Source organism: Amblyraja radiata, chromosome 1, assembly GCF_010909765.2.
Source record: "Amblyraja radiata isolate CabotCenter1 chromosome 1, sAmbRad1.1.pri, whole genome shotgun sequence".
NCBI classification, from domain to species: Eukaryota; Metazoa; Chordata; class Chondrichthyes; order Rajiformes; family Rajidae; genus Amblyraja; species Amblyraja radiata.
This window is the reverse complement of record NC_045956.1, coordinates 23,499,189-23,525,276: the sequence shown is the minus strand read 5'-3', so window position 1 is coordinate 23,525,276 and position 26,088 is coordinate 23,499,189. Positions and strand designations below refer to the sequence as shown.

At 44.1% G+C, this 26,088-nt stretch overlaps 1 protein-coding gene across 1 annotated transcript; it reads left to right on the top strand.

Annotated features, from left to right (window-relative positions):
- lrit3 (leucine rich repeat, Ig-like and transmembrane domains 3) lies at nt 1–26,088 on the top strand. Its single transcript, XM_033031776.1, has 4 exons — nt 1–116; nt 5,880–6,349; nt 17,621–17,926; nt 25,040–26,088. Exons 1-4 carry the CDS (start codon nt 1–3, stop codon nt 26,086–26,088), a joined length of 1,941 nt encoding a protein of 646 aa, XP_032887667.1.

Here is a 26,088-nt window from a genome sequence, read left to right as displayed (position 1 = left end):
ATGTATTTGATTCCTATCTTCCTCCTGTGGGCCACAATTTGTCAAGAAGTATCTTCCTTCTGTCCTTCCCAATGTACCTGCACTTTCCACGGTAGAAGTGATGGCACCGGGACTAGGTAAGTCAATTAACATTAAAGAGGTGGATAGAAATAGTCCCACGGTTTGCTGGCGATTTGTAAAGCAGGTCAACAAATTTGAATCCACAATTTTTTTAACTAACCAGGAATCGTTGTCAAAATCCACAATAATAATTTCCAGTATTGGGATGGAATATATTTCCTTGATGCTGTACAACGTTGCGAGATTATATCTAATCCTCCTTGTAAAGTGCCAGTGAATACGCAATAATTTCTAACGTGATTGATTGCAAAAGTTACTAATGGTTAACACAATCCCAATAAACCAGGTGTACGTTCCTGATTCTAAGAACTATTGAGAAAGTTTTAAATTTTAATTGTGTGGCAAAGTCACACAGAAAACAAAACCAGACGATTAAATGGGAAATGCAAAAGTCTTACAAGGTTGAGCATTATACTGAAGATGCTTTTTATCAGTCAGCTTGCCCGTTATAAATGAATGGCATTGGCCACACTAGTCGGTGCAATTACAGGTAGTTCTGCTGTAATTTTGCCATCTCTTTCCAACAAAACCTTGTGTCATTACAAAATTGTGTTAGAAAAACAATGATGTCAACGGGGGAAAGGGATTAGGGGCAGGAACATTTCAGACGTACCATAACAAAGTGCACGATTTAAAAAAAGTATTGTTAATAACTTTAAATTTACTTTTGTTACTGGAAGCTAAAAATACTAAAGGCTATATGTATAGCATGGAACTGCAGGTGCTGGTTTAAATCGAAGATAGGCACCAAAAGCTGGAGTAACTCAGCGGGGCAGGCAGCATCTCTGGAGAGAAAGAATGGGTGATGTTTCAGGTCGAGACCCTTCTTCAGACCCTAAAAGGCTATATGTATCATTGTTTAATATAGTATTACACAAGTATCACTAGAAATTATTGCTTATCAATTTAAATGGCCATCTATGGTGAAACCTGCGGTCTGTGCAGAATAAGAGACAATGGTGTCTGATTACTGCAGGTTAAATAAAAACATCTTCTGCATGATAGTCTACAAGATTACGCAAGTGATGGGGTGGAGTGTATGTGTCATTGTGGAACTCAATAAAACATTAGTTAGGCCACTGTCAGTGAATTGTGTCTAATTCTAGTTTTGGAAGCACTACGAGCGATGCAGATACGATTTAAAGAACGTTGCCAGGACTGGAGAACTTTGATTGTGAGGTGAAATTCATCAGACTCCTAATTTTTGTGTGAGAAGGAAGAATGAAAACTAGTTAGTTGAGATGGATGAAACAGTGAAGATAAACTGTTTAGATTCTGGAGTAGTTCCTGAGGATTGGCGGGTAGCAAACGTAACCCCACTTTTTAAGAAGGGAGGGAGAGAGAAAACGGGGAATTACAGACCAGTTAGTCTAACGTCGGTAGTGGGGAAACTGCTAGAGTCAGTTATTAAAGATGGGATAGCAGCACATTTGGAAAGTGGTGAAATCATTGGACAAAGTCAGCATGGATTTACAAAAGGTAAATCATGTCTGACGAATCTTATAGAATTTTTCGAGGATGTAACTAGTAGCGTGGATAGGGGAGAACCAGTGGATGTGGTGTATCTGGACTTCCAGAAGGCTTTCGACAAGGTCCCACATAAGAGATTAGTTTACAAACTTAAAGCACACGACATTGGGGGTTCAGTATTGATGTGGATAGAGAACTGGCTGGCAAACAGGAAGCAAAGAGTAGGAGTAAACGGGTCCTTTTCACAATGGCAGGCAGTGACTAGTGGGGTACCGCAAGGCTCAGTGCTGGGACCCCAGCTATTTACAATATATATTAATGATCTGGATGAGGGAATTGAAGGCAATATCTCCAAGTTTGCGGATGACACTAAGCTGGGGGGCAGTGTTAGCTGTGAGGAGGATGCTAGGAGACTGCAAGGTGACTTGGATAGGCTGGGCAAATGTTTGGCAGATGCAGTATAATGTGGATAAATGTGAGGTTATCCATTTTGGTGGCAAAAACAGGAAAGCAGACTATTATCTAAATGGTGGCCGACTAGGAAAAGGGGAGATGCAGCGAGACCTGGGTGTCATGGTACACCAGTCATTGAAAGTGGGCATGCAGGTGCAGCAGGCAGTGAAGAAAGCGAATGGTATGTTAGCTTTCATAGCAAAAGGATTTGAGTATAGGAGCAGGGAGGTTCTACTGCAGTTGTACAGGGTCTTGGTGAGACCACACCTGGAGTATTGCGTTCAGTTTTGGTCTCCAAATCTGAGGAAGGACATTATTGCCATAGAGGGAGTGCAGAGAAGGTTCACCAGACTGATTCCTGGGATGTCAGGACTGTCTTATGAAGAAAGACTGGATAGACTTGGTTTATACTCTCTAGAATTTAGGAGATTGAGAGGGGATCTTATAGAAACTTACAAAATTCTTAAGGGGTTGGACAGGCTAGATGCAGGAAGATTGCTCCCGATGTTGGGGAATTCCAGGACAAGGGGTCACAGCTTAAGGATAAGGGGGAAATCCTTTAAAACCGAGATGAGAAGAACTTTTTTCACACAGAGAGTGGTGAATCTCTGGAACTCTCTGCCACAGAGGGTAGTCGAGGCCAGTTCATTGGCTATATTTAAGAGGGAGTTAGATGTGGCCCTTGTGGCTAAGGGGATCAGAGGGTATGGAGAGAAGGCAGGTACGGGATACTGAGTTGGATGATCAGCCATGATCATATTGAATGGCGGTGCAGGCTCGAAGGGCCGAATGGCCTACTCCTGCACCTAATTTCTATGTTTCTATGTTTCTATGTTTCTATGTTTCTAAACGTTATATGGCAAAAAACAAAACACTGCAGATGGTTTAAGTTTATTATTGTCAAGTGTACTGAGGAACGGTTAAAAGCTTTATTTTGCATGCTGTCCAATCAATCAGATAATGTTATAGATAAATTGAATCAATGCAAACTCAAGTACAATTGATAGAAAGAAGGGGAAGAAACAGAGTGCAGAATGCGATTCTCGGCATTGTAGCACACCAGTTGCATAGACGGAGTCCAATGTCCACAATGGGATAGAGGTGAATTGAACAGTACCCTTGCTCATGGAAGGACCATTCAGAAACATAGAAAATAGCTGCAGGAGTAGGCCGTTCGGCCCTTCGAGCCAGCACCGCCATTCAATATAATCATGGCTGATCATCCAAAATCAGTACCCCATTCCTGCTTTCTCCCCATTTCCCTTGATTCCGTTGGCCCCAAGAGCTACATCTAAATCTCTCTTGAAAACATCAGAAATCAGGAGTAAAACCATAAAATGCTGTAAGTGCTCAGCAGTTGATGCAGCATCTACGGGTAGTGAAACTGAGTCAATGTTTCATGATTTGAATCTTGGTGAGAAATGTTAGCTGTTTCTCTTGCCAAGGATGCTGTCTGACCTGCTGAGTATTGCCGGCATTTTTCAGTTTTATTTTGGAAAAGGAGAAATTTGTTTCTCCCTGAATGTTGATAATTAGAGGACCGACATTTTGGTCAAAGGGACTTTAGGAAAGTCTGAAGAAGGGTGTCGACCTGAAATGTCACCCATTGCACAGATGCTGTCTGTCCTGCTGAATTACTCCAGTATTTTGAGTCTATCTTCGGTGTAACCCAGCATCTGCAGTTCCCTCCCACACATTAGGAAAAGCGTTGTAAGGTCCAGAATGTCTTGAAATAGTGATCAAGGCAGTAACAATCATCACTTTATAAAGTGGTGAAGCATTTGATAAGCTGCATAGCTTTCAAAAAAGAGCTCTTCTACCATTGCCTCTGCCTCACAGCTTTCAAAAAAAAAAAAAAAAATAATTCTTCAGGGAACGGGGGTTCCCCTCCTCCACCATAGATGAGGATCGCACTAGGGTCTCTTCCATACCCCACAACACTGCTCTCTCTCCCCACCTTTCACCCCACCAGCCGTCACATACAACAAGTAATCCTCCGTCAGTTTCGCCACCTCCAACGTGACCCCACCACTCGCCACATCTTCCCTTCTCCCCCCATATCTGCCTTCCGCAAAGACCGCTCCCTCCATAACTCCCTTGTCAATTCTTCCCTTCCCTCCCGTACCACCCCCTCCCCGGGTACTTTCCCTTGCAACTGCAAGAAATGCAACACTTGTCCCTTTACCTCCCCTCTCGACTCCATTCAAGGACCCAAGCTGTCGTTCCAGGTGCGACAGAGGTTTTCCTGCATCTCCTCCAACCTCATCTATTGCATCCGCTGCTCTAGATGTCAGCAGATCTATATTGGTGAGACCAGCGGAGGTTGGGCGATCGTTTCGCCGAACACCTCCGCTCGGTCCGCAATAACCATCCTGACCTCCCGGTGGCTCAGCACTTCAACTCCCCCTCCCACTCCATATCCGACTTCTCTGTCCTGGGTCTCCTCCATGGCCAGAGCGAGTAACACTGGAAATTGGAGGAACAGCACCTCATATTCCGCTTGGGGAGTCTGCATCCTGGGGGCATGAACATTGAATTCTCCCAATTTTGTTAGTCCTTGCTGTCTCCTCCCCTTCCTCAGCCCTCCTGCTGTCTCCTCCCATCCCCCAGCCTTCGGGCTCCTCCTCCTTTTTCCTTTGTTCTCCCCGCCCCCCACCCCCGATCAGTCTGAAGAAGGGTTTCGGCCCGAAACGTTGCCTTTTTCCTTCGCTCCATAGATGCTGCTGCACCCGCTGAGTATCTCCAGCTTTTTTGTGTACCTTTGATGAGCTGCACCCTGCAACATTCCACATTGAGAAAGGGGAGTGGGATTAACATAAAATGGTACTTTCTTCACTGGTGTGGACAAGATAGTTAAATCATCTTTGTGCAGTAATCTTTTATTATTCTATGTACCATGGTGCATTTTATTTGTGACCCTTTATTCGGTGTAAGAAGTCTGGCCAAAGCTCGAAGTTGATGCCATAAAATTATGAGATGATAAATTTGAAGATTGATTACAAACGCATTTACATTATTCAATTTGGAACCAGGATCTGACATCTCAACAAACTAAACTTTAAAAGTATGAGCTGTGAGATGGAAATGGAAGAAAACAAGAGTGGCTAATTGAAAATACACACAAACAACTGTAAGAGCTTAAACAACAGACAATAGGTGCAGGAGTAGGCCATTCGGCCCTTCGAGCCAGCACCGCCATTCACTGTGATCATGGCTGTTCATCCACAATCAGTACTCTGTTCCTGCCTTCTCCCCATATCCCCTGGCTCCGCTATCTTTAAGAGCTTTATCTTACTCTCTCTTGAAAGCATCCAGAGAATTGGCCTCCACTGCCTTCTGAGGCAGACAATTTCACAGATTCACAACCCTCTGTGTGAAAAATGTTGTTCCTCATCTCCGATCCAAATGGCCTACCCCTTATTCTTAGTTTCTGTAGATCCCTGTATTTAAAGAGGAAGATATATACAATAGTTAATGCTGGTCTTTTACAGAGACTATTAAGTTATTTTATTTACCAAACATGAATATATAATCTAGTAATTTCTATGGAGAATAAAATGCACTATAAAGAAATAATGACTGATATTATACAGGAGTAAAACAAAAATGCATGTGTTTTTAATAAAAAATACAAAATAGAAGTAGAATATCACTGAGACGTCAGAAGATGGAGCAAAATATAGGCACTGAGTGCTTAATCTGTAGTAGAAACAGAAGTTAATAAATACAACAGAACCACATTAAATTCTTGTTATTTATTCGTTTTTCAGGGTTAAAGTGAAATAACATGAAAGATGTCCAGAAAAATACATATTTAAATCACTTTGTTTTTACAGGTCCGTATTATGCAATGACCCAGATATGTCCGAGATCCCTGTCAATGTACCAGTGGATACTGTTAAACTTCGAGTTGAGAAGACTGTTGTCCGCCTTCTGCCACGTGAAGCATTTTATTACCTTGTGGATTTAAGATATCTTTGGTTGACATATAATGCCATCAACTCCATAGATCCTCGCAGCTTTTACAACTTAAGGGAACTCCATGAATTGCGCCTGGATGGAAATATGCTGTCAACCTTTCCCTGGGAGTCACTGCAGGAAACGCCAAATCTTCGGACCCTCGACCTGCACAATAACAGGCTGTCCAGTATCCCTGCTAATGCAGCCCCGTACCTCAGAAATGTAACCAACATCGATATTTCCAGCAACAAACTGACTACATTGCCGTCTGACTTGTTGGACCTCTGGCCAGCTTTCTCAACGCACCAAATGGTCGAACAAAATCCAGCACAGAGAGTGATCCTAGGTATGTTCTAGTTGATGGTACAATAGTTGACAATCTATCTGCTGCACTACTGAATCCACAGTTAGGTCATAAGATCATCAGGAATAGGAGTAGAATCTACTCCGCCATTCAATCATGGCTGATCTATCTCTCCCTCCCAACCCCATTCTCCTGCCTTCTCCCCATAACCCCGACTAATCAAGAATCTATCTATCTCCGCCATAAAAATATCCACTGATGAAGCAATAAATTGCAGAGGGAAGGGTCCAGTTACCGTTCCCACCAAGTCCTTAGCTGTAAGGCCAGGGGTGAGGATGTACGGACACTGGAATAGAGTAGTCAATCTTGTGAGATAAGCTAAGGGGAAATCATAATGAAACACAGATACTGGAAATCTGAAATAAAAACAGAAAATGTTGGTAACATTCTGCAGTTTAGGCAGCATCTGTAGAAACAGATGTAACATTTCAAGATGAATGGTCTGATACATGACCTGATACATTACCCCCTTGTATCTTTCCACAGATGCTGCCCGATCTGCTCTTTTACCAGCAGTTTCTGCTTTTAAAAAAGCAAATAAAAATTTGATTCATTTTATTTTATCAGTTAACATATATTTTTTTTTATATGGAACTAATTTGTTTTGTGATTACATAGAACTATTTAAATAGCTTTGAAATATTTCTATCAGAGACAGTATAAAATTGTTCATAAAGCCACTGACAGCGGCAAGCCTTTGGTCTTTAACTCCACATTGCCTGTAGATGTTTTACACAAGACGGTTGAAGGTTTTGTAAAAGGCCACAAAGTTTGCAAGATCAATATGCTGGAACTGGCAATCCAGAAAATGTAATGTGAACCAGGGTAATGGATAAATACGGCTTAGTTCAGTGAAGGATGCATCTGATGGAGTTTAGTTTAGTTTAGAGATCGGCATGGAAACAGGCCCTTCAGCCCACCGTGTCCGCACTGGCCGTCAATTATCTGTTCACATTAGTTCTATGTTATCCCATTTTCATGTCCACTCCCTGCACACTAAGTGCAATTTATAGAGGCCACTCAACCTACAAACCCGCACATTTTTTTGGGATGTGGGAGGAAACTGGAGTCCCAAAGCAAATCCACATGTTCAGAGGGAAAAACGTGCAAACTCCACACAGACAGCACCCATGGTCTGGATTGAACCTGGGAAGCTGGCAGTGTGGGGCAGCAGCTCTATCAGCTGTGGTATTGTTCCACACAATTATGGGTGGATTGGAAAAAGTAACAGTTAAATGTAAAATAATAATACCTATATTTAGTGAGGATTTTTTGAAGACCAATTAAAAATGAAAATGCATTAATCAACACTTTTTTCCCCATGAATTTACCCCCCTTAAATAAAAGTATAAAATCAATCTAATTAAAAATTAAACATATTTTTAAAATAATATATGTGTTTAAGAAAGAACTGCAGATGCTGGAAAAATCGAAGGTAGACAAAAATGCTGGAGACACTCAGCGGGTGAGGCAGCATCTATGGAGCTAAGGAATAGGCGACGTTTCAGGTCGAAACCCTTCTTCAGACTGATGTGGAGGGGGCGAGGGGGGGCGGGAAAAAGTTAGGAAGAGGCAGAGACAGTAGGCTGTGGTAGAGCTGGGAAAGGGAGGGAAAGGAGGGAGAAAGCAAGGACTACCTGAAATTGGAGATGTCAATGTTCATACTGCTGGGGTGTAAACTATCCAAGCGAAATATGAGGTGCTGCTCTTCCAATTCACTCTGGCCATGGAGGAGGCCCAGGACAGAAAGGTCGGATTCGGAATGGGAGGGGGAGTTGAAGTCCTGAGCCACCGGGAGATCAGGTTGGTTATTGCGAACTGAGCGGAGGTGTTGGGCGAAGCGATCTCCAAGCCTGCGCTTGGTCTCACCGATGTAGAGCAGTTGACACCTGGAACAGTGGATGCAATAGACGAGGTTCGAGGAGGTGCAGGTGAACCCCTGCCTCACCTGGAAAGATTAATATATTAAAATAATATGTCACTTTACACTGAAAAATATAAACATTTGTAAATCTAATTTTTAACAATTTGGTTGTGCCAAACTCTCACCAAAACAAGCACTGCGAATATTAATGGGTTTAACAAACACAATCATTTGAGCCTGAAGAAGGGTCTCGACCTGAAACATCACCCATACCGTCACCCCAGAGATGCTGCCTGTCCCGCTGAGTTACTCTAGCATTTTGTGTCTGTCTTCGATTTAAACCAGCATCTGCAGTTCTTCCGAAAAGAGAAGAGTATGTCCCATACATTGTATACTTAAACCTGCAGAGAACATTTTTACAAAGTTCTACCACAAAGGCTGATTTGTTTTTTTTTAATGTTTTGGATGAGTTAGGAACATTGTCCAGGAATTCAAGAACTCTAGATCTTCTTCAAGAAGTTCAATGCAACTACAGTTCAATTAAAAATGTAACTTTCTTACGTTGAACCTGAAGGATGTAGCTCTAACTCATTCCTTCACTAAAATAGCCATCTAGATCAGTGTTTCTCAACCTTTTTACCCTTGCAGAACCCTTGAAATAATTTTCATGTCTCAGGGAACCCCTACATAAAAATTACTATATAATGTGGGTGAATGAGGGACTATATCTGCATGCCAGGAAGCACAGACAGGACTGATGGAGACCGTGCATGCGTTTGTACTCGAGTGAGTCACTTGATGATCAACGAATCCATCACGTACAGCTGATGTCCACTGACCACCAAAGGCCATTTCACACTGGCGCCGTATAGACGTTGCTAAATATGGCGTCACTAAATATGCTAAATAAACGTTGCAAAATATACCGAACGTCTATAATAAAATTACAAATATGAAATTAAACACAAAAATGACTCCAAAAATGCATTTACATATGATTAGCCTATTTATCACAATTTATCTCGAACCCCTAACGACATCATGCGGAAGGTTAGCGTTCCAGGAAACCCCGGTCTAGATTGGAAGAAATCGAACAAAAATGATGGGCTATTGTACTTGTTAAAGGATGCAGCTACGGTCCGTTTTCAATGTTTAATTTACTGTTATAGCTTAGACCCCCCCTCCCCCTCCCACACTCTTTCCCCTCTCTCCCCCCACCCCTCTCCCCCTCCCATCCCACTCTCCCCCTCCCTCCACACTCTTCCCCCTCTCCCTCCTCATTCCCTCACCGTGCACAGTCTCTGTCTTTAAGAAGGAACTACAGATGCTGGAAAATCGAAGGTAGACATAAAAAAACCTGGATAAACTCAGCGGGTGCGGCAGCATCTATGGAGCGAAACCCGGAAGAAGGGATTTCGGCCAAAAACGTTGCCCTTTTCCTTCGGTCCATAGATGCTGCTGCACCCGCTGAGTTTATCCAGGTTTTTTGTTGTTGTACCAGCCTCTCTCTCTCTCTCTGCCCTTCTCTCTTCTCTCGACTCATGCATGCCCGCTCCAACCCCTCCACCCCCCCCCCCCTTCACCTCTCTCCACCATCCTCTCCTCCCACACCCCCCCTCCTCCCCCTCTCCCTCTCCACCCTCCTCCTCCCCTTCCACACAAAATATTTTTTGTGGGGGCGGGTCCTCAGTGTGTGTGACTGTTTGTGGAGGCGGCCACACGCTCTCCATTCAAGAAGACGCTCATCTGTTTGTGGAGGCGCGTGCTTAGTATGTGACCAAAGATCTTATAGCGGAGCTCTCCGCTACAAGATCTTTGTGTGTGACGACACACGCTTCCCCCCCCCCCCCCCCCCTTTGGTGCAGGAGGCGCGCACAGCATCTGAACGCTCAACGAATATTCGAATTCTTCACTAACCGTCATTCTGACTTTGCTTGTGAAGAGAAAAGTCCTGAATTGCATTTGTCTGATGCAGGAAGATTGTTCCCGATGTTGGGGAAGTCCAGGACAAGTGGCTCACAGTTTAAGGATAAAGGGGAAATCCTTTAGTACTGAGATGAGGAAAACATTTTTCACACAGATAGTGGTGAGTCTCTGGAACCCTCTGCCACAGAAGGTAGTTGAGGCCAGTTCATTGGCTATATTTAAGAGGGAGTTAGATGTGGCCCTTGTGGCTAAAGGGATCAGGGGGTATGGAGAGAAGGCAAGTACAGGATACTGAGTTGGATGATCAGCCATGATCATATTGAATGGTGGTGCAGGCTCGAAGGGCCGAATGGCCTACTCCTGCACTTAATTTCTATGTTTCTATGTTTCCCTCTCTTCACCCCTCTCCCTCTCCCACCCATCCCTCTCTCCCCCACCCCCTTCCCTCTCTACCACCACTCCCTTCCCCCTACCCCTCTGTCCCTCTTTCACCACTCCCCCTACCCCTCCCTCCCCACTCTTCCACTTCTATCCCCTTACCCCACGCCTCTCCCACCCTCACCCCTCTCTCTTCCCCTCCCTTCCCCTCTCTCCACAACCCCTTCCCCTACCCCTCTGTCCCTCTTCCACCACTCCCATGTCTCTCTTCCTCCAGTCCCGCTACCCCTCTACCCCTCCCTCCCTCCCCACTCTTCCACTTTTCTCTCCTCCCCCTCTCCCTCTCCTCACCCCTCTCCCTCTCCAATCCCTCTCTCCCCCACCCCCCTTCCCTCTCCCCCTACCCCCTACCCCCTTCCCTCTCCCCCCCACCCCCTTCCCCCTATCCCTCTGTCCCTCTTCCATCACTCTACCTACCCCTCTCCTCCTCCCTCCCCACTCTTCCACTTCTCTCCCCCTTCCCCTCCACTCTCCCTCCCCACTCTTTCCCCTCTCTCCCCCACCCCTCTCCCCCTCCCTCCCTCCTTCCCATCTTCCCCATCCCCCCTCCCCCACATCTCTCTCCCCATCTCTCACCCCCTACCCCGCTCTCCTTTCCCTCCCAAATCTATCCCGTTTCCTCCTCCTCCTCTCCCCTCCCTCCTCTCTTCTCACCTCCCCCCCCCCCGTAAACGCCGTTGGGGAAACAGACCCAACGGGTCTGCACTTAGTCTAGTATACTTATAAAAATCTTATCTTGTCTGTCTGTCTGTCTGTATGTATGTATATGTATGTGTTTTTTTGTATCTTCGTCAAAACGAGGTAGCGCTGAAAATTTTCCACATTCTCATTCACATTTTTCCCGTCCACGACATAATCAGGTTCCCTTCATATTTGATGCTATATTTCACCAATTATAGTTATTGATGATTAAATATGATGATGAATAGGGCTGTTGAGCCAAAACCAAAAAGGCCTAAGGCAGGCATCGCCATTGTAGTGGGAGACTCCATTGTGAGAGGTACGGACAGGGGTTTCTGCGGCAACAGACGGGATGCGAGGATGGTGTGCTGCCTTCCTGGTGCCAGGATCCAGGATGTCACGGACAGAGTGCAGAAAATCCTCAAGGGCGAAGGTGAACATCCAGAAGTGGTAGTGCATGTCGGCACAAACGATGTCGGAAAGAAGGGGATGAATATTCTGCAGCGTGACTTTAGAGAGCTCGGAAAAATGCTGAAAAGCAGGACCTCCAGGGTTGTTATCTCCGGTTTGCTTCCAGTTCCTCGTGCTGGCGAGAGCAGGAACAGGGAGATACGGGACCTGAACGTGTGGCTGAGGAACTGGTGCACGGGGCAGGGATTTAGATTCTTAGATCACTGGGATCTGTTTTGGGGTAAGGGGGAACTGTACAAAAGGGACGGATTGCATCTTAACAGGTGTGGGACCAGCATTCTGGCAGGCAGGTTTGCCACTGCTACACGGGTGGTTTTAAACTGAATAAGGGGGGTGGGGTGTCGAATGGGCTAGTGGAGGATGGAGTTAAAGGGAAAGGGTTTCTTAAATGTGTGAGCGTAGAGACAGAGGGGTGTAAAATAAGGGTAGAAGCAATAGGTAGCAAGGTGAAAAGTAAAAGTGGCAGGCCGGAAAATCCAGGGCAAAAATCAAAAAGGGCCACTTTTCAACAAAATTGTATAAGGGGTAAGAGTGTTGTAAAAACAAGCCTGAAGGCTTTGTGTCTCAATGCAAGGAGCATTCGTAATAAGGTGGATGAGTTGAATGTGCAGATAGCTATTAATGACTATGATATAGTTGGGATCACGGAGACATGGCTCCAGGGTGACCAAGGCTGGGAGCTGAACATCCAGGGATATTCAATATTCAGGAGGGATAGAGAGAAAGGAAAAGGAGGTGGGGTAGCGTTGCTGATTAGAGAGGAGATTAACGCAATGGAAAGGAAGGACATTAGTTTGCAGGATGTGGAATCGGTATGGGTAGAGCTGCGAAACACTAAGGGGCAGAAAACGCTGGTGGGTGTTGTGTACAGGCCACCTAACAGTAGTAGTGAAGTTGGAGATGGTATCAAACAGGAAATTAGAAATGCGTGCGAGAAAGGCAAAACCGTTATAATGGGTGACTTCAATCTACATATAGATTGGGTGAATCAAATTGGCAGGGGTGCTGAGGAAGAGGATTTTTTGGAATGTATGCGGGATAGTTATCTAAATCAACATGTAGAGGAACCAACGAGAGAGCAGGCTATTCTAGACTGGGTATTGAGTAATGAGGAAGGGTTAGTTAGCAGTCTTGTTGTACGTGCCCCCTTGGGCAAGAGTGACCATAATATGGTTGAGTTCTTCATTAGGATGGAGAGTGACATTGTTAATTCAGAAACAATGGTTCTGAACTTAAAGAAAGGTAACTTTGAGGGTATGAGACGTGAATTGGCCAAGATTGACTGGCAATTAATTCTAAAAGGGTTGACGGTGGATATGCAATGGAAGACATTTAAAGACTGCATGGATGAACTACAAAAATTGTTCATCCCAGTTTGGCAAAAGAATAAATCAGGGAAGGTAGTGCATCCGTGGATAACAAGGGAAATCAGGGATAGTACCAAAGCGAAGGATGATGCGTACAAATTAGCCAGAAAAAGCAGCATACCGGAGGACTGGGAGAAATTCAGAGACCAGCAGAGGAGGACAAAGGGCTTAATTAGGAAAGGAAAAATAGATTATGAAAGAAAACTGGCAGGGAACATAAAAACTGACTGCAAAAGTTTTTATAGATATGTGAAAAGAAAGAGATTAGTTAAAACAAATGTAGGTCCCTTGCAGTCAGAAACAGGTGAGTTGATCATGGGGAACAAGGATATGGCGGACCAATTGAATAACTACTTTGGTTCCGTCTTCACTAAGGAAGACATAAATAATCTGCCGGAAATGGCAGGGGACAAAGGAGTTGGAGGAATTGAGTGAAATCCAGGTTAGCCAGGAAGTGGTGTTGGGTAAATTAAATGGATTAAAGGCCGATAAATCCCCAGGGCCAGATAGGCTGCATCCCAGAGTACTTAAGGAAGTAGCTCCAGAAATAGTGGATGTATTAGTAATAATCTTTCAAAACTCTTTAGATTCTGGAGTAGTTCCTGAGGATTGGCGGGTAGCAAACATAACCCCACTTTTTAAGAAGGGAGGGAGAGAGAAAACGGGGAATTACAGACCAGTTAGTCTAACATCGGTAGTGGGGAAACTGCTAGAGTCAGTTATTAAAGATGGGATAGCAGCACATTTGGAAAGTGGTGAAATCATTGGACAAAGTCAGCATGGATTTACAAACGGTAAATCATGTCTGACGAATCTTATAGAATTTTTCGAGGATGTAACTAGTAGCGTGGATAGGGGAGAACCAGTGGATGTGGTGTATCTGGACTTCCAGAAGGCTTTCGACAAGGTCCCACATAAGAGATTAGTTTACAAACTTAAAGCACACGGCATTGGGGGTTCAGTATTGATGTGGATAGAGAACTGGCTGGCAAACAGGAAGCAAAGAGTAGGAGTAAACGGGTCCTTTTCACAATGGCAGGCAGTGACTAGTGGGGTACCGCAAGGCTCAGTGCTGGGACCCCAGCTATTTACAATATATATTAATGATCTGGATGAGGGAATTGAAGGCAATATCTCCAAGTTTGCGGATGACACTAAGCTGGGGGGCAGTGTTAGCTGTGAGGAGGATGCTAGGAGACTGCAAGGTGACTTGGATAGGCTGGGTGAGTGGGCAAATGTTTGGCAGATGCAGTATAATGTGGATAAATGTGAGGTTATCCATTTTGGTGGCAAAAACAGGAAAGCAGACTATTATCTAAATGGTGGCAGACTAGGAAAAGGGGAGATGCAGCGAGACCTGGGTGTCATGGTACACCAGTCATTGAAAGTGGGCATGCAGGTGCAGCAGGCAGTGAAGAAAGCGAATGGTATGTTAGCTTTCATGGCAAAAGGATTTGAGTATAGGAGCAGGGAGGTTCTACTGCAGTTGTACAGGGTCTCGGTGAGACCACACCTGGAGTATTGCGTACAGTTTTGGTCTCCAAATCTGAGGAAGGACATTATTGCCATAGAGGGAGTGCAGAGAAGGTTCACCAGACTGATTCCTGGGATGTCAGGACTGTCTTATGAAGAAAGACTGGATAGACTTGGTTTATACTCTAGAATTTAGGAGATTGAGAGGGGATCTTATAGAAACTTACAAAATTCTTAAGGGGTTGGACAGGCTAGATGCAGGAAGATTGCTCCCGATGTTGGGGAAGTCCAGGACAAGGGGTCACAGCTTAAGGATAAGGGGGAAATCCTTTAAAACCGAGATGAGAAGAACTTTTTTCACACAGAGAGTGGTGAATCTCTGGAACTCCCTGCCACAGAGGGTAGTCGAGGCCAGTTCATTGGCTATATTTAAGAGGGAGTTAGATGTGGCCCTTGTGGCTAAGGGGATCAGAGGGTATGGAGAGAAGGCAGGTACGGGATACTGAGTTGGATGATCAGCCATGATCATATTGAATGGCGGTGCAGGCTCGAAGGGCCGAATGGCCTACTCCTGCACCTAATTTCTATGTTTCTATGTTTCTATTAAAGTTTTAAAAAACCCAACTTTGAGAAGAATAATTGTGACTCTGCTTTGAGATTTTTCTGGCACCTTCCAGTGATGACGTCACAATGGCATCTCACAGTCGTACATTCACAATGGGATCTCATTTACATACGCTGACAATGACATCACAATGGGATTGTAGCCCTCCTAGCTCAAGCAGGTGCGAATGCATTTTCCTTAAAGTTGCAGTACACTGATTTTTTTTTTAAAGTTTAAAATGAGGGAGTGTGAATAAGGCAAAATGAGCAGCCCCTGCGCAGTTGGGGGCTATTGGTGAGTGGTGCAATAGGATTCGTTGGGGCATCGGGTGAGTGGTGGAAACGGGTTTTGTTGGGGGAACGGATGAGTGGTGGATTATTGCGTTAGGGGAAAGGGGCCCAACGGGTCCCACTTGGTCCAGATTTAATTAAAATTGTAATTAATTAAAAGGCAGGAGGGTTCTTTTTCAAAATTGCATGTTGATCCATTGACCATCTGCTAGATGCTCTCTTCCGGTGATCGATAGCACACCCAAATATTCAACAATATGATTGGGTCTTAAATAGAATCCTTGCGTGTCTAACTGCATAGTTTAAAAAAATGCTTCTAATTAACACAAGCAGTTATTTGCCCATTGCGATAGCCTGTTTCTGAGTACTTTTCTTATTAAAAACTAAATTATAAACAGTACTGAACAGCTGTGTGTGTACATGTGCATGAGTGTGTATGAGCCAATACATCAGCATGTGTGTGTACGTATGTATGAGATGAGTGTGGGAAATTGGATTAAACCTCGTGCCTTTATTTACTGTCCCAGGTCTTGTTGCCTCTTGCAGTTTGGTTTCAAGTGTACTCGTCTGCAGGGACCCTGATTTCATTTCCAATGCTAGTGCAGTGTAGGCTACTCTCAGCATAACGGAACATTTTTACCTGCCAGTGAGATTATGTCCCCAAGCTCACAGCCAAAGTTGCCAATGTTACTGAATGTCGATCAATATCGTGGACATCCATAAACATTAAAAATCATATTAGACTTTAGAGATACAGCACAGAAACAGGTCCTTCGGGCCACGGTGTCCACGCTGACCAGTTATCACCCTTCACCCTTGTTGAACCTGTGCAGAAAATCAGCTCCTATCTATTTTATTCAAGTTAAAGAACTGACCCAGCTGTTTTCATCTAATTTGAGCCTTTACCATCAACCAACCCCATTCACAATAAAACATCTTGAAAATACAGGTTTCGTCCCTATCATATTGAAAATTAGTTTACATAAATACTTTAGAAACAAATGAAATTCCATCAACTGTCCATTTGTTGGGCTTCTCCTGTGGAATAAAATAATGATACAATCTCTAAATGGTCTTGCTGGAAGCTTTGAATAAAGCTTTTACTATATGTGGTAGCTGATGCCTTCCAATGGCAATATGGGGAAGATTGCACAGTATTCCACAATATCGAGCCTTTATCACAGTGAGTGGATCACCATGAACATCTCCATTTCCTCGTTCTCTGTCTTCCATCTCAGCTGTTGACTGCCCACCCAGTCTCAGCTCTGGGAATTGACTATTTCTGCAGCAGACCCCATGAATCTTAGCTGTTGCGCAAAGGTAGAGTTGCTGCCCCACAGTGCCAGAGACCCCGGTTCGATCCTGACTATGGGTGCTGTCTGTACAGAGTTTGTACTTTCTCCCCATGACCTGCATAGGTTTTGTCCGGGAGCTCCGGTTTCCTCCCACATTCCAGGTTTAAGAAGGAACTGCAGATGCTGGAAAATCAAAGGTAGACAAAAATGCTGGAGAAACTCAGCGGGTGAGGCAGCATCTATGGAGCGAAGGAAATAGGCAACGTTTTGGGTCAAGACCCTTCTTCAGACTGAGTCAGGGGAGAGGGAAACTAGAGATGATGAAACTATGAAACGATGCAAAGAACAAAAGATTGAAAGGTATGAAAAGAACAAATCATAGCCAGCACCGATGATCAAGGAACGGTGGAGCCCACAATGGTCCATTGTTGGCCGTGGAAAAGACAATAACGAGGGTATTTTCCGCCCACAACAACAAGCCAGTCGTGACACACTGACTCTGCAAAACCTTGAAAGCAATTATAAAATATATCACTTTTCCGCAGTTTTGGATGTCCTTTTCACATCTCAGCTACAGCTTTTTGAAGTTCATCCAATAATTTAAGAATGTCTTGGCAACAGAAAAATAAATCACACTTGTTAATTGGGTAGGATAAAATAATCTGCAATGATAAAAAATGGTTGATGCTTACTACAGGATATTTACATTAAGTTACAGGTTATGATTTGAGTGAAGTTTTTTGGAAAAGTGTTACAAGAGGAGGATATTATTCACATTAGAGCAAACTCGCACGTTCATGCTTTAAAAAAAAATAATGGCCTAAAACTCATTCTTTTCTTTTAGGTTTCCAAGACAATCCATGGTTCTGTGACTGCAGGATATCAAAGTTAATTGAACTTTCAAAGTGGGAGGAACCATCAGTCGTTCTCATGGACCCGTTGGTGACGTGCAATGGGCCTGATGATGTTGCAGGTGTTTTATTGCTGAGGGTTGAGCTTGAGCGATGCATCAAACCATCGGTCATGACTTCAGCGACCAAACTGACTTCGCCACTTGGAAGCAATGTCTTACTCCGCTGTGATTCAACTGGATACCCCACCCCGGGACTGATCTGGTTCAGAGCAGACGGCCTACCAGTCAACAATACAGGTAATACATTCAGCTTAGTTTAGTTTAGTTTTGTTTGCAGATACAGAGCGGAAACAGGCCCTTCGGCCCACCGGGTCCGGCCCGACCAGCGATCCCCGCACATTAACACTATCCCACACCCACTAGGGACAGTTTTTTACATTTACCAAGCCAATTAACCTACAAACCTGTACGTCTTTGGAGTGTGGGAGGAAACCAAAGATCTTGAAGAAACCCACGCAGATCACAGGGAGAACATACAAACTCCGTACAGACAGCACCAATAGTCGGGATCGAACCCGGGTCTCCGGCACTGCATTCGCTGTAAGGCAGCAACTCAACCGCTGCGCCACCGTGACGAGTGGAGTTCCACATAGCTATAAAGCTTATAGAACGTGGAACAATGCCGCACAAGAACAGGTCATTTGGCCCACAATGTCTGTGCAGAACATGTTTGCTTGCACATATTCCCTATCCCTCTATTCCCTGCAAATCCATGTGCCTATCCAAAAGTTTATTTAATGCCACTATCGTATCTGCCTTTACCACCAACCCCACCAACACATTCCAGACACTCACCACCATCTGTGTAAAAAAAATGTTGCCCTGCATATTTCCTTTAAACTTTACCCCTTTCACCTTAAAGCTCTTTCCTCCAATCTTTGACATTTCCACACTGGGACAAAGTGTTCTGTCTATTCTAACTGTGCTTCTTATAATTTAACAAACTACTATCAGGGCTGCCTGCAACCTCTGCATTCCAGAGAAAACAATCCAAATCCATCCACCCTCTCCCTGTAGCTTCCCAATCCCAGGTATTATTCTGGTAAACCTCTTTCCAAAGCATCCACATCCTTTCTATAGTGGGACGACCAGAACTGCATGCAACACTCCAAATGCAGCCTAACTAAAGTCTGACAAATCTGCATCATGGCTTCCAGATTCTTATACTCAATGTTCCCGACCTATGAAGGCAGGCATACGGTATGCCATCTTTACAACTATCCATTCGCGTTGCCACTTTCAGAGAGTTTTGGACTAGGAACCCAATATCCCTCTGTGTATCCATGCTGTTAAGTGTCATGCACTTTTTTTATAGTGCATTCTCACCTTAGGTTTAACCTCCCAAAGTGCAACCACCTCACACATGCTCTGATTAAACTCCATCTGCCATATCTTCGCCATTTCTGCTGTTGATCTATATCCAGCTGTGTACTTTGACAGCCTTCCTCGCAGTCCATAACTCCAGCAATTTTGGCGTAATCTGAAAACTTACTAACCAACCCGACAACATTTATGTCCAAGTCATTTATATATATACTAGACCAAGTGCAAACCCGTTGGGTCTGCTCCACCAACGCAGCCGTTCCCTACCCGTAGCCCCCACGGGAGATGTGGTCCTCCAAGTCAAGCCGTTCCCGCAGTCAGCAGTGCGGCTGTTTTTAAATGGCGTCTTTGAGGCGAGAGGCGGGTGCCAGCAGCCGTTATGGTCGCTGGCCAGCAGGAGGCGACAAAATGTGTGAGTGGGGGGGGGGGGGGGGGGAAGGATTTTATTTTAAATGTGTACATAAACACGATGAAATTTAATGAGGAATGGATACTTGGAATGAAAAGTGAAATCTCTACCGAAATGGAAAAAATGTCGGCGTTTCTGGGTCTGGCGTTGGCGTAGCAACGAATCAAAGGCTGGCAACCACAAGTCAGGCAGAAACACAGCCAGCCAGCCAGCCAGCAGCCACAGAGTTTTAATATTATATAGATATAGATAGATATCACAAATGACAGAGATCCCACCAAAGAACCACGTGGAACTCCACTGGTCACAGACCGCCAATCTGAACATTATCCTTCTCCACAAGCTTCTGTCTTCTATCACTAAGCTAGTTCTGAATCCATATGTTAATCACTGTTAATCCCATGCATCTTAATCTTCTGGATTAGCCTTCCATGGGGGACTTTATCAAATGCTTGACTAAAGTCTATGTAGAAAACACCCACCACCCTATCCTCATCGATCATCTTCATCGTCTCCTCAAAAAACTCAATCAAGTTAGTAAGACACGCCCTGCCATGTTATAAAGCCATGCTGACTGTCTCTAATCAACCCATTCTCTTCCAAATGGATGTAAATTCTATCCTGAAGAATCATCCCCAAAACTTCACTATCACTGACGGAGGCTCACCTGCCTATAATTCCCTGGATTCTCTTCATCTTTCCTAAGCAAAGTAACAACATAATCTACTCTCCAGTCGTCTGGAACCTCGCCTCTGGCAAGAGAAGACACAAAGATCTTTGTCAAGGTTCCTGCAATCTCATTTCTTGCCTCTCTTAGTAACCTGGCATAAATCCCGTTAGGTCCCGGCGATTTATTCACCTTAATGCTCTTCAAGAGTCTCGACACCACTTCCTTATTAATCTCAAACTGCCCTTTCATATTCGTTTAGTTTAGTTTAGAGATACAGCACGGAAACGGGCCCTTCGGCCCACTGAGTCGGCACCGATCAGCAATCCCTGCACATTAACACAATCCTACACACACTAGGAACAATTTACACATTCACCAAGCCAATTAACCGACAAACCTGTAAGTCTTTGGAGTGTGGGAGGAAACCGAAGATCTCGGAGAAAACCCACGCAGTCACGGGGAGAGCGTAAAACTCCGTACAGACAGCACCTGCAGTCGGGGTCGAACCCGGGTGTCTAGCGCTGCAAGTGCCGTAAGGCAATAAATCTACTACTGCATGAAATTGTGCGAATAAAGAAATTGTTTCAACACATTTCTGTGTATATATCACGACTGCACGGCTCACATTTTCTTGGCATCAGTCACACACATGACATCACGTCACCACTTATGGTTTTGATTACTGGTGTCATTTGGATTTTTTTGGTGTAATTTAAGGCCGTTGTTTGTACACATAGAAAATGTCAATTTAAGGGTTGGCGTTGTGACATTGTTGTCTGGCACACAACATCTGCCAGTCTCAGAGCTCACACTTGTCCTTTCATTGGTTACTGGCTACTCATACTATTCATGTCTGGGCTGTATGCTTAACTACTCTTTTCCAAATTCACTGAAAGACACAGCAGGAAGGTCAGCCATAAGTCTTTATATCAGCCACCGTGAAGTCTCACAGTGCCATCGAGTCACTTACATGTGCGGCCCTTGGGCAGCGGTAGAGTTGCTGCCTTACAGCGCTTGCGGCTCCAGAGACCCGGGTTCGATCCCGACTACGGGTGCTGTCTGTACGGAGTTTGTACGTTCTCCCCGTGACCAGAGTTCTCTCAGAATTCTTCGGTTTCCTCCCACACTCCAAAGACGTACAGGTATGCAGGTTAATTGGCTTGGTGCTTGGGGAAATTGTCCCTAGTGTGTGTGGGATTGTGCTGGGATCGTTGGTTGGCGCGGACCCGGTGGACCGAAGGGCCTGTTTCTGCATTGTATCTCTAAACTAAATGTGCAACTTGGTCAGTGCACTCTATAATGTGACACACAAGGAAGATCATTATGTCCCTTTCCCTTTGGTTTTCCTCACCTCTCTGACGGTCTTTCATGCAATCGTTTAGCTGCCAAGGGAAGTGTTCCTTGAAAGTTTGATGCTCTTTACAAGCAACCGTTTGAGGACTTCTACTTTAGTGTGGGATTCTACATGGATCTCACCAAAGGATTATCCAAAAATACACACAAAATTGCTGGAGTAACAATGGCAGCACCTCTGGATATCCAATGTATTTATGACCAATTTCACTTACATTTGCAAGGAATTGGACACCACATCGGTGTTGCATTCAACAATAGAGGAACATTCAAAAACATGTTACACATTTACTGCCCAAAACTACTTTTCTAGTCAATGGAACGAAAATCAGATGGTTGTAAATGTGTTTTAGCTCATGTTAGCTCATTACATCCGGGGATCAATTTGCACCCCCTTTGTATTTAATTTCTCCGTCATCATTCATGGAGGATTGCTGCCCTCTGTCTCAAAGCAGCACAATTATTTATTTGCAAGAAATTGTCAACAAACACATTGATTATGTGATTGGAAACTTCATAGATGATTGTTGAGTCACAGGCCCTTTGGCCATTCTCGTCCATGCCAGCCAAAATGCCCATCCAGTTCAGTTTAGTTTAGTTTATTGTTACGTGTACCAAGGTACAGTGAATAGCTTTTCGGTACGTGCTAACCAGTCAGCAGAAAGACAATACATGATTACAATCGATCCATTTACAGTGTATAGATGCATGATAAGGAAATAACATTTAGTGCAAGATAAAGCCAGCAAATCTGATCAAGGATAGTCCGAGGTTCATTGAAGAGGTAGATAGTAGTTCAGCACTGCTCTCTGGTTGTGGTAGGATGATTCAGTCGCCTGATAACAGCTGGGAAGAAACTGTCCCCGATTCTGGAGGTGTGCGTTTTCGCACTTCTATACTTTTTGGCCGATGGAAGAGGGGAGAAGAGGGAGTGGCCAGGGTGCGACTGGTCCTTGATTATGCTGCTGGCCTTGCTGAGGCAGCGTGAGGCATAAATGGAATCAATAGAAGGGAGGTTGTGCGATGGTCTGGGCTGCGTCCACAATTAGCTGCAATTTCTTGCAAGTCCCATGTGTTTGCATTTGACCCACATCCCTCTAAACCTTTCCTATCCATGTACCTTTCCGATTGTCTTTTAAATGTTATTATATCTATCTCAAATACTTCCTCTGATAGCTCATTCCACACACACACACACCACCATCTATGAGTTCTGGTGTTTTTCACAATCAGAATCTAAATCTCCATAAAATGAGTGTGCAAGACCGAAAATGAAATTCTCCCACCATATAAAATAGGGGTGGGTTATAGTTTGCAACATATATATTCTGTGCTTATTAAAATAATCTTTTCATGTAGTTTTTCATTATAAAGCTTTACGTTATTGTCTAATTATACCAATTGGAGTTCAGTTATTAACAATAACACCACACAAAGTGTTTATAATAAAAAAACTGTCCTAACTCTGTCCGCACCGACCAGTGATCCCCACGCATTAACACTACCCTACACACACCAGGGACACTTTCCACTTACACCAAGCCAATTAAACTGCAAACCTGAACGTCTTTGGAGTGTGGGAGGAAACCGAAGATCTTGGAGGAAAAACCCACGCGGTCACGGGGAGAACGTACAAACTCCGTACAGACAGCACCCACATTTGGGATTGAACCTGGGTCTCCGTCACTGCAAAAGCTGTCAGGCAGCAACTCTACCACTGTGCCACCGTGCCACCCGATATATGCTGGATTCCAGAAAGAGATGTGGACTAGCAGGATCTAGGTAGCACAGTTAGGAGAAAGATAAATGGCAAGCACATTCCCCTGTGAGAAATACTAATCACACTCACTGAAGGTTACCAATAGACCAGGTGTTTCTGTTTTCAGGGTGGAGTGACTTTCATCGTTAAAGCTCTCATCACTGATCAACATCTCTGCGGCTAAGTTTAGTGTACAGAATTAGGTTGCATTTAGCCAGAGGAGCAGCTCCTGTGAAGAACTACGCCATAGATGTATAAAATTGTAAAAGGAGCTAGATTTGGTCAGCAAGGTCAAAGTTATTATTGCTATTGAATTAAATGACTCTCAAAACCTTGAAGTACACGAGGAGGATGCTATGAGAATGCAGGGTGACTTGGACAGGTTGTGGGAGTGGGCAGATGCATGGCAAATTAAGTTTAATGCAGATAAATGTGAGGTTATCCACTTTGGTAGCAAAAACAGGAAGGCAGATTACTATCTAAATGCCATCAAGTTGCGAAAAGGGGAAGTGCAACGGGATCTGGGGGTCCTTGTTCATCAGTCTATGAAAGCAAGCATGCAGGTACAGCAGGCAGTGAAGAAAGTGAATGGTATGTTGGCCTTTATAACAAGAGGAATCGAATATAGGAGCAAAGAGGTCCTTCTGCAGTTGTACAGAGACCTAGTGAGGCCACACCTGGAGTATTGTGTGCAGTTTTGGTACACTAATTTGAGGAAGGCCATTCTTGCTATTGAGGGAGTGCAGCGTAGGTTTACAAGGTTAACTCCCGGGATGGCGGGACTGTCATCTGCTGAGAGAATGGAACAGCTGTACTTGTACACTCTGGAGTTTAGAAGGATGAGAGTGGATCTCATTGAAACATATAAGATTGTTAAGGGCTTGGACATGCTAGAGGCAGGAAACATGTTCCCGATGTTGGGGGAGTCCAGAACCAGGGGCCACAGTTTAAGAATAAGGAGTAAGCCATTTAGAACAGAGGCGAGGAAACACTTTTTCTCACAGAGAGTGGTGAGTCTGTGGAATTCTCTGCCTCAGAGGGTGGTGGAGGCAGGTTCTCTGGATGCTTTCAAGAGAGAGCTAGATAGGGCTCTTAAAAATAGCTGGGTCAGGGGATATGGGGAGAAGGCAGGAACGGGGTATTGATTGGGGATGATCAGCCATGGTGGCTTGAAGGGCCGAATGGCCTACTCCTGCACCTATTGTCTATTGTCTATGACCTTGAATGCTGCATATGCCTTTCCAATCCATATAATTGTGATAATAAATTTATTAACCAGATTGTTTAAAATGATTTTATTCTTTCATTATTGTATTGCCACTGACTTAGAATTGTTTTTAAATTGCAAATTTAGTTAGTGAAATAATATGTGTAGAAAGTAACTGCAGTTGCTAGTTTATATTTGAAGAGAGACACAAAATGCTGGATTAACTTAGCGGGTCAGGCAGCATCTCTGGATAAAATGTATGGGTGACTTTTCGGGTTAAGACCCTTCTTCAGACCATCAACCTAGAAGGGTCCAGATCCAAAACGTCACCAATCCTTTTTCTCCAGAGATGCTGCCTAACCCGCTGAGTTACTCCAGCATTTTATGCCTATCTTAAGTGAAATAATATGATTTGGCTGGTCAAATCTAAGAATTTGTTTATTAATAAGGGTACATTTCATTTAGTTTAATTTTGTTTGGTTTAGAGTTTACTCTGGTTCAGTAGAATTTAATTATAGAACTACTAAAGTCCTTGCTTGGAAAATCCCATTTAAAAATGTATTAAACTGAGTAATATTTTATTGCGTTAATAATTTTTTACACTATATTTAAAATATTCTTCCCTTCAGTCATACAAGAATCGCCAGCAGATGGGATGCGATGGTTGATAATAAGTTTGATGGGCATTTCCTACAAGGATGCTGGTGAATACACATGTAAAGCAAAAAACTTGGCAGGAACTGCAGAAGCATCGATCACTCTTACTGTTGTAGGAACCATTACCACAGCTCTCCCTCAAAGGAAGACCCTTGTAAACAAACTTAGTTTGGAGAAAAATAATTCGGTTCAAGTGAATGTGGAACGAAAGATTGGAACCTTGACGACTGAAGCTCCATCATCCACCTCCACTACCCCCGGGGATAAGAGAAAAGTCCCACCTGTGGACCAAGCCAAGGCCATGGCGGATGAAAAAAAGCTTCCTAAGGAGCAAGTGGAGGGAGATTCAAACAAAGTAACCCAGCAAGCCAATGAAAACAAGAAAGAAAGTGGATTTGTGAATGCCACGGTAGCAACCCAACAAAATGTTATCATTAAAAATCTGCGAGTGATCAGTGAGACGGATCAGAAAGTCCTTGTGACCTGGAAAGCTTCAGATTATTTAAGCAGTACAGCCTTGAATGTACTCTACTCAAGATATGGTGATAAGCATGTGCGGGAAATGAATGTCGAACCTGGCACAAGCAAAATCTCCATTGGAGGACTGACAAGCAGCACAAAGTACACAGTGTGTGTGTGTCCAAAGGGAATCCAACCCAAAAAAGAACAATGTATCATTTTCTCAACAGAAGGAGAAATCAGCACAGGGAGGCATCAATCACAACTGATCATTATTGCTATTGGTGTGGGGTGTGTTTCTGGAATAGGTGTCATTTTTGCACTGTGTTCCGTGGCCATTAAAGCCCATCGCAAAAAGAAAGACCCAGCAGAACAAGAGCTCATTAAAGATTCCTACATACAATTTGAAAGAGTGTCCTTCAAACCAGAGCTACACACGAGAGAGAATGAACTGTGGACTCGTCGTGATACTGAATCACAAAGACTATTACTCTCAAGATCCAGCATTGATTCACAAGTAACCTTCAAAAGTGACAGTTCCAGGTCCGAGTACCTTTGCTAA

Excerpts from the sequence above, each read along its gene's own strand:
- lrit3 (XM_033031776.1), top strand. The coding sequence starts at position 1 with ATGTATTTGATTCCTATCTTCCTCCTGTGGGCCACAATTTGTCAAGAA. Across the intron at positions 117-5,879 it reads AGTGATGGCACCGGGACTAG|GTCCGTATTATGCAATGACC; the intron begins GTAAGTCAATTA and ends TTGTTTTTACAG. Across the intron at positions 17,927-25,039 it reads CCTACCAGTCAACAATACAG|TCATACAAGAATCGCCAGCA; the intron begins GTAATACATTCA and ends TCTTCCCTTCAG.